At 47.1% G+C, this 8849-nt stretch overlaps 1 protein-coding gene across 1 annotated transcript; it reads left to right on the top strand.

The window, feature by feature from the left end:
• The first annotated feature begins 6842 nt into the window (after positions 1 to 6842).
• Positions 6843 to 7950, top strand: LOC135218963 (uncharacterized). The gene is made up of 2 exons (XM_064255405.1): positions 6843 to 7008; positions 7126 to 7950. The coding sequence occupies exons 1-2, from the start codon at positions 6892 to 6894 to the stop codon at positions 7948 to 7950; spliced, it is 942 nt and encodes a 313-aa protein (XP_064111475.1). The 5' UTR covers positions 6843 to 6891.
• Positions 7951 to 8849: the final 899 nt, after the last annotated feature.

Below are 8849 nucleotides of genomic sequence, written 5' to 3'. Positions count from 1 at the left end.
CCTCATGCCACCCCTCACTCTGCAGTTTTTGCTTGGGCCTAAAGCAAAAATGATTGTTTACCTCCCAGTCGCGCGGCGCGCGCCTGTCGGACAAGCAGTTAACTACCGAACCCCTTGTTCGAAAGCTTATGATTTATCCAGCTCCTGCTAGTAACCTTCCTATTGTAAAAGGACCTCAGGTTTGTATAGTTAGGAAAAATGCAATTTTGGACAAATTGTCATATTTTGCTTTGGATTTCTCTTTGAATATGTCTGATTTGGATTCTGTTGTTAAAACTCCTGCTATGTTTAGAGTGTGTTCTGTGGATGTATGTAAGGTGAGGTTACCGAAAGCTTCGGTGGACCCTCACACTGTATGTATGAGGTGTAGGGGGGAATGATTCTGCTTTTGATAACCCATGTAAGGAATGTGAGGCGGTCTTTCTTCTACTGATAGGCGCTCTCCTTTGTGCAAGTTTTCTTCGACTTCTAAGCGCGAGTCTTCTCCCAGACTCCTCGTATCCAACAGGCGCTCATCTTCTACTGCTTGTCGCTCTCCTGATGTATTTGCCACTCCTGACATGCGACAGGCTTCTCGTAGGCGCCCCTCTCCTTGTAGGCGCCCTTCTCCTGACAGGACCGCCTCCTCTGCTAAGGACCCTCCTCGTTCTTCAGTGGAAGAGGACCAGGAAGGCTCAGACGACGAATCTGCCAAGACTGCCTCGGTTTCGGCTTACAAGAAGCTGACCGCCTTGCTTCTCTAAGAGTTTGAAGATTCCCTCAGCCCAGCCGCTCCTCCGTCTCCGCATTCGCTTTTTTCAACCTCCAGGACTACGAAGGGTTCCTCGTGCGTCAGAATGAAGCCTACTTTATCAATGAAGAAGGCCCTGAGGGGATTTGGCTTGTGGCTTCTTTCCTAGGAAGAAGCAGGGAAGACAGTTTTTTCCTTCCCCCCTTCTAAGCTGACGGGACGTACGGGGTTCTGGTATGAGACGGGAGAACCCTTGGGCCTGAGACTTCCTTCCTCAGCCGATTCAGACTTCTCTTCTTTGGTGGACACCACCAGACGTTCAGCCCTTAATTTCGCCAAGACATCGTGGGCTATGAATGAGCTCGATCACCTTTTGAAGGGGATGTTCCGGGTTCTCGAGGTGCTCAACTTTCTGGATTGGTCTTTGGGAGTCCTGGCCAGAAAGAGTCAGACGCCGGACGCCGTTTCTCCAGAAGACCTCCACTGTGTTTTGTCCTGCATGGATAAGTCCGTGAGAGATGGCGCGAGCGAGATTGCGTCATTGTTTGGGGCAGGAGTAGTCAAGAAAAGGGCGGTGTACTGCTCCTTCGTCTTCGCTGTTATATTCGCAGCTCTCTTCGCAGCTCTTCCCCAAGAAGATTGTACAGGACATTTCAAGCTCTCTCTCGGCCAAGGCAACCAGGACCTGCTCGCACAGTCGACGAGAAAACCTCGACCGGCCTTCTCTGCTAAGGCCAAGAAGGAGAAACCCGCAGTGCAGGAGCCCTTTCGAGGGGGTCCTTCTTCCAGATCTTCTTCTTTTAGAGGGCGAAGACCCGGCAGGAGAGGTAAAACCTTCTCCAAGTCTATCAAGACCCCTAAGTAGCAAGCAAGTCCTCCAGACGACAGTAGGCACCGAAGCTTTGCATATGTCTGGGCCCAGAGAGGGGCGGACACATGGTCCCTCTCAGTAGTCCAAAAGGGATATCTCATTCCTTTCTCTTCAAGACCTCCCTTAACGACAACTCCAAGGGAGCTGACGGCCAAGTACAAGGATCCCATCATGAACCAAGCCCTTGTTCTAGCAGTAGACCAGATGCTGGAAAAAGAGGCTATAGAACTAGTATCAGACCTTCACTTGGCAGGCTTCTACAACTGCCTCTTCCTAGTTCCAAAAGTCTTCAGGGGATGGAGGGGGATGGAGACCAGTTCTGGATGTAAGCGCCCTGAACTTCTTTGTGGAGAAGAGGAAGTTCTCAATGGAAACCACGTCATCGGTGTTGGCTGCTCTTCGTCCAGGGGACTGGATGGTGTCCCTGGATCTGCAGGACGCTTACTTCCATGTGCCGATCCATCCATCCTCGAGGAAGTATCTAAGGTTCATGATGCAAGGGAAGGTTTACCAGTTCAGGGCCTTGTGCTTTGGCCTCTCGACAGCCCCTCAGGTTTTCACGGGGCTCATGAAGAACGTCGCGCAGTGGCTTCACTTGGAAGGAGTGAGGATATCCCTTTATCTGGACGATTGGCTAATAAGAGCCAGATCAAGGGAACGTTGTCTGGAGGACCTTCAAAAGACTATGGATTTGGCAAGTTCGCTGGGACTCTTGATCAACTTCCAGAAATCCCAGCTCATCCCCAGTCAGGAATGTGTTTATCTGGGGATTCGGATGGATTCTCGGGGTTTTCGGGCATATCCGTCCCCGGAAAGGATAGCCCGAGGCTCCGAGAAAATCGCAACCTTTCTAGGGAAAGATGTATGCACAGCGAGGGAGTGGATGAGTTTGTTGGGGACACTCTCGTCGCTGGAGCAATTCGTTTCCCTAGGAAGGTTACACCTGAGACCTCTTCAGTTCTTTCTGAATCAAAATTGGAATCGTCGTTCCCAGGATTTAACGTTTTCCTTCGTCGTCACTCGGGAGATCAAAGAGAAGCTCTTGTGGTGGGCAGATCCCAGCAGATTTGTTGAAGGTCTGTCACTGCAAACCCTGAACCCCAGCCTAGTGTCGCTCTCCAATGCATCGGAAACAGGTTGGGGGGCGACTCTGGGAACGAAGGAAGTGTCAGGGACCTGGGAGGGAGAACAGGTGTCCTGGCACATCAACAAGAAGGAACTGATGGCTGTTTGGCTGGTGTTGAAAGCCTTCGAGTCTCACGTCCGAGGCGCCGTTGTTCAGGTGAACTCGGACAACAGCACAGCTCTGGCATACATCAGGAAACAGGGGGGGGACGCACTCCATCTCCCTGCACGAAACAGCGAGAGATCTTTTGCTGTGGGCCAAGGTAAGGAGTGTCAGGCTCCTCACCAGATTCGTAGAGGGGGAAAGGAATGTAAGGGCAGACCTTCTCAGCAGAAAAGATCAGGTCCTCCCGACGGAATGGACTCCTCATCAAGATGTTTGCCAGAGCCTGTGGAAACTGTGGGGCAGGCCCCATCTAGACCTCTTAGCCACCTTCAGGAACGCGAGACTAGACCTGTATTGCTCTCCAATCTCGGATCCAAGGGCAATAGCAGTGGATGCCCTTCTGCTGGATTGGAAGGGTCTAGATCTGTACGCTTTTCCTCCCTTCAAGATCCTGGGAGAGACCCTAAAGAAGTTCGCCGCTTCGGATTCAGCAAGAATGACTCTGATTACTCTGTTCTGGCCTGCCCAAGACTGGTTCACAGAGGTACTGGAATGGATGGTGGACCTTCCAAGATCCCTTCCACCAAGGAAGGATTTGCTCAGACAACCCCACTTTGACAGGTATCACAAAAACCTCCCCGCTCTCAGTCTGACTGGCTTCACACTGTCCAAAGTCTCGTCAGAGCGAAAGGATTTTCTTCTAAAGCTGCAAAAGCTATTGCCAGAGCAAGGAGATCTTCCACCTTTCACGTATACCAGTCGAAGTGGGATGTCTTTCGTCGATGGTGCAGGAATCAGAAAGTTTTCCCTTCCAGTACCTCTGTGACCCAGATTGCTGACTTCCTTCTTTTCCTCAGGGAAGAGTGTGGGCTAGCAGTCTCGACAATCAAGGGTTACCGCAGTATGCTAGCCGCAGTGTTCAGTCACAGGGGCTTGAACATTTCAGATAACAAGGACCTTCATGATCTGGTCAGGTCTTTCGAAACAACTAAGAAAGGGTCCTCGAGAACACCCAGTTGGAATCTCAAGGGACCTAACCAAGAAGTCCCTTTTCCTCATGGCTTTGGCATCCACCAAGAGGATGAGTGAACTTCAAGCCATAGAAGGAAGAGTAGGCTTCAAAGATTAGTCCGTAATTTGTTCCTTCCTTCCCTCATTCTTAGCTAAGAATGAAAACCCCTCGAATCCATGGCCCAGGAGTTTTGAGGTGCAAGGTTTGTCTGCTCTCGTAGGGGAAGAGGCAGAAAGGGCTCTTTGCCCTGTTAGAAGCCTTAAGTATTATCGAAGAAGGAAGAAGCAACTTAAGGGCAATACGGACAACCTCTGGTATTCTGTGAGGGACCCCAGTAGGCCCTTGTTTAAGAATGCTCTGGCATTCTTTTTGAGAAGCCTAGTTAAGGAAGCCCACGTAGCATGTGACGAGGACCAGTTCAAGCTCCTTAAGGTTAAGGCCCATGAAATGAGGGCCATTGCCACTTCATTAGCCTTCAACAAGAACATGTCAGTACAAAACCTTATGAAGGCGACATTTTGGAGATGTAACTCGGTCTTCGCAAGCCACTACTTGAGAGACGTCAGGATCACGTATGATAAGTGCTTCGCCTTAGGACCCTACGTATCTGCGGATTCGGTGCTGGGGCAGGGAGCTGAAACGTATCCTTGTTAGTTTAGCTAATTTTTAATCCTATTTGGTTTGTGTTTTTACGGTTGAATGAAAGAGGATGCGTGTAGGCATCTCTTTCGTGTCTTAGATCTAACACGGGTTAGATTGGTTAGGTGGTCTGGATTGTTTTGGCTCCTTGTGATAGTAGTGGACAGGTTCTGTCATGTAAGCGGGCAAACCCCTTTGACAAGATCCTACTTGGATTCTGCCATGTAACTGGATGAGAAATCCCTTTGGTAGATCCGAAGAGTCTTTCAGCAACAGGTCACGCCCTCGCTGTAGCTCTTCAGGCAATGCAGACTCATAGACAGTATCCATGAAGTCTTCTGCCCTAACAGGTAAGACCAAGGTTTTTTATATCCTACAACATGTGTTGTTTCCCTTTTCTATATTGTTTAGCTGTCTCTTACCCTCCACCAAAGGTGCCAATCAGCTAAGTATATATCTGACAGGAAAGTTCATGTACAAAAATGATATTTCTGGGCTCAACCTGTGCCGCTCCGTGAAATGCTCCTTATAGCATCATTTCTAAGGTATAAAACTGCTATATATACCAGAGAAAAAAGTTGCATGGAATGCCGGGCATATGCCTAGCTCGCTCACCCATATAGGGTGTCGGTATAGTAACTGGGGCGTGAAAAACCACTCTCAGAGGTCTCTTACCAATTAGTTATCTCCTCTCCCAACATCCCCCGTTACTACGAGGTGCCGTTCTACATCCCACTACTGCCCGCCACCCCTCTACCACCCATGCGTACCTAATCATTCCTTTCAATAGCATCGTACGAAGTACAACTGTTTTTCGTTTGTTGATTTTTTGTGCTTGATTTTCATAATGTCGGACCTCCTAGAAGCTTCCACTACTAAGTTGAGTACTACTATTGGTTGTGCTATGCACTGAAGTTGCGTTCTCTTTATCATAGGTATTTCCTACGAGAATACGATCTTGATCAAGGATCGTAGATATCCGACCCAGTCGGCCATTTTGATGTCGCTACTTCACGGAGCTTTGTTTACATGTTGATTGACCATTAGTTCCTCATACTAATGGCAATCATTTTTTGTCCTAGACATATGGAAATAAATGCACTTTTAATATTTTGTATAATTTTTATACGATGTTTACGTGGGTTTTAGATATTTAGTGATTTGGCATACACTGGGCTACGGTCCGAGCATTACATGTTCGAGTCATATCCTACTTTAGGGAGTTTCCCTTGGTTTGACAACTTTTGAGCGTAATTTATCTTTGCATCTTAAATCGGCAATCACCCGATTTCGTAGAGATATTTTTAAGAGTGATATAGCCTACCTGACCATATCGGTATCTCACCCGATGTTGGAGACCTAGGCTATTCTCGCTCGGCTTAATTTTTGTCTAGCTTAATATTATGTTGTATTCGTTGTGTGCCATTATTACCTAATTATCTATTATTCACTTTAATTTTGGTCATTTAGTTTTGTAAGCTACATATCTCGTGGTTCAATTGGATCTTTATCATCGGTAGGGTTGTCCCACCTGACCGGTCATATGGTCCACTTGATCGCGACGAACCAGTTCGCTCTGCCGCCCCCGCCTAGTACCCCTTCGGGGAGATACCTTTTATCACACGATTCAGGTTACTTTTAGGCTTTAGTTATAGTCTATATCGGGAGCGACGGAATATGTAGCGATATGGTCATACCATGAGTTAGGACAGTGACGCTTTTCTAGCTGGTTTTCGATTGGCTCCGAACGCACCGGATAGAGCAACTTATGCGTACACTCAGTTCTCACCCTTTCTGGTTTCCGCCGCATTATTTTGATTCCGTTACAAAACCGGAATAGTTCTACACACTAATATTTTAGTGTATTGATCAGATTCAGGTATCTCACCCTGTGATATCGTAGATTACACACAAATAGAATTTTGTCGGTCGATCCCGGACCCGGAAGAGGCGTACAGACGTAGCCTACAAAATCTTATATTCTATTGTTTACTATGCACGAAATTTCGGAGCAGGCGGACAGACTACGTAACCGATATCCGCCGCTCAACACCTTTTGGTACAGTATACGTCTACCTTGGTAGCGATACAATCATTGGAGAATATTTTTTCCTTAAGTGGATTTAGTTTCCCGGAGCAGGCGGATAAATACGAAGTTAGATCCGCCATAATTTTCAACAGAATAAAAAGATTCATAGACTAAATGACCGAGCTGTATATGTTAAAATTTAGTATACAGAAGTCTATTTTTGTTTTACTATATATGTTATAATTTAAGATTACGATAATAATCCGGGCTTTCCGGTAGTTTATATATACAAATTGAATACTTATGTATCAATTTACCTTACAGGTGGTGCATTGTCAGATGACAGCTTGCGCAGCTGTCCTTCAGCAAAGGTGCGGACATGAGGTTTGCAGGTCCCATGCACCCTGCGCCGTACAGGTCGATGACCTCATCGTCTGGCATCCGGGATGCGTGTGAGATCTGTTATGGGCTTTTTGCCGATATAACCTCGGACTCGGTGAGTCCGCACTTAGATATTTCATTACTAATTATGAGATATGATGTTCAAGAAGTGAACAAATTATTCTCTTTAGTTTTAAGAAAGTGATAATCCTAATTAGTACTTATTTTTCAGACCCCACAGGCTGTCAAGAACACATCTCTTTCGACCCTCAAGATCTGGGTTGGCGGATTCGGCCGTAACGTTAAGGCTAAGAAACCTTATATTCTATCAGAGGAGTTATGCACCCTCCTCTACCCAAATGCCAAGATGTCAGCGGCAGTTCCCAAGGAAGTGGCTGCACCCATTATTGCCAAGATAAGGGAAGACACGCAGTCCTTGCCTGAAGATCTTGAGGGACTAGGGGAAGAAGTGTTAGAAGACGTGGCAGCCATCAGCCTTGACATAGAACCAATGGTTCTGGATGCCAGCGATCAAGGTAGGGAGGTAAGTGGGGCAAGTAGTGTGCGGTCTAAGATTCCTGTTCTTAGCCCTGCACCATCTTTAACATCTTCTCATGCTTCTTTTCAAGGGTTTACTGCAAAGACCCTGGTTGGGGACAAACCAGGCTCAGTAATACCAAAAGTCAAACACTTGAGGAAGGCCTTATCTAAGCCAAGTAAACCATCTAGGTTACCGAGACTTACCAAGTCATTAAATGCATCTAAGTCTTCGGAGATTCCGGTAGCAGCTACTCCCCTACATCACGGGTCGAGATCAAGGAGCTCCAAATCTAAGGCTTCAGAACCTTCCTTTGATCCGGTTGCCTTCTCTAATCTTTTAATGGAGAAGATGGGAAGTATGGTCCAATCTCAGATTGGAACCATCTCGGATCGGTTGCAGTCTATGGACACTTTTGCTCAGAGACTGCAAAAAAACCAGGAAAGAAACATGTTAGAAAATCTCCTGAGAACTGGACTGCCACAACAACAACAGTTTGTGTTGGCCAGACGCTTCTAAACTTCCGGCTTTCGTAAAGAGCAATCCGTGGCGATTGGCTTTACATGCACCATTCGTGGATGGCATGTTAACCATAGAAGGATGTGGAACTCGGCCGGTAGAGGACTTTGAATTCTACCCGCCGGGATTGCAGTTTCCCTTCCCAGGATATGCTCGACTGACACAGAGGAAGCGCTAGTAAGACTAGATAAGATTCCTAAGGAGACGATGATCTATCCTAAGGAACAGGCTCAGTCCGCATGGGTCCCGGACATTGAACGAATGGGAGTGTGTGAACACAATGTTGTCCCCCCATAAGAGTTCTTACACAATGTTTGTAGTAGAAGGTCAAACACCGACACCTTGTACTACAAAAGTAGTTGATCTGGCTCTTCAGGCGGCTATGGAGGGACAAGCCCATGCACAAACTAAGAGAGACGGAGTTGACTTCTCTACTTTTTCCGGGAGATCATGAATGCTGGGTTGACGCCCCAGCAACTTTCACCACAGGGAAACTGAACATTGACTGTGCCTCTACACAGTTCAGTGACAAACTTCCGAGACTCCCAGAATCCTTGGTCAGAATCGAGTATGAGGCACGTACTCGGTTAAGTAGATCAATCAACTCCGCTACAATGGCAGAAATGGCTTCGCTGGTATACCAAGACGAGTCATTGTTCAAGATCCTTACCAAGTCTCTCCTCCTCACACTTCAAAGTGATGCCTATGACTTTGCTGTAGCACGCCGTAATTGCAGAAAGCATGTGCTTTCAGAAGCTACAATAAGGCATGAGCCAAATAAATTGATTAAAGCCTCAATTTGGGGCCCAGACTTATTCCCGGAAGACATTGTTAACAGTGTCTTAGGTGAGGCTGCTAGGGTCAATCAAAGTCTCAAAGTTCGTTGGGGCCTGATGCCA

The sequence above is a fragment of the Macrobrachium nipponense genome, chromosome 19 (assembly GCF_015104395.2).
Source record: "Macrobrachium nipponense isolate FS-2020 chromosome 19, ASM1510439v2, whole genome shotgun sequence".
Taxonomy (NCBI): domain Eukaryota; kingdom Metazoa; phylum Arthropoda; class Malacostraca; order Decapoda; family Palaemonidae; genus Macrobrachium; species Macrobrachium nipponense.
This window is presented reverse-complemented; position numbering and strand designations above follow the sequence as displayed.

Bases quoted from the DNA above. Each gene is read 5' to 3' on its own strand.
- LOC135218963 (XM_064255405.1), top strand. From the start codon at position 6,892: ATGAGGTTTGCAGGTCCCATGCACCCTGCGCCGTACAGGTCGATGACC. The intron at 7,009-7,125 runs GTGAGTCCGCAC...CTTATTTTTCAG, and splicing joins CCGATATAACCTCGGACTCG to ACCCCACAGGCTGTCAAGAA.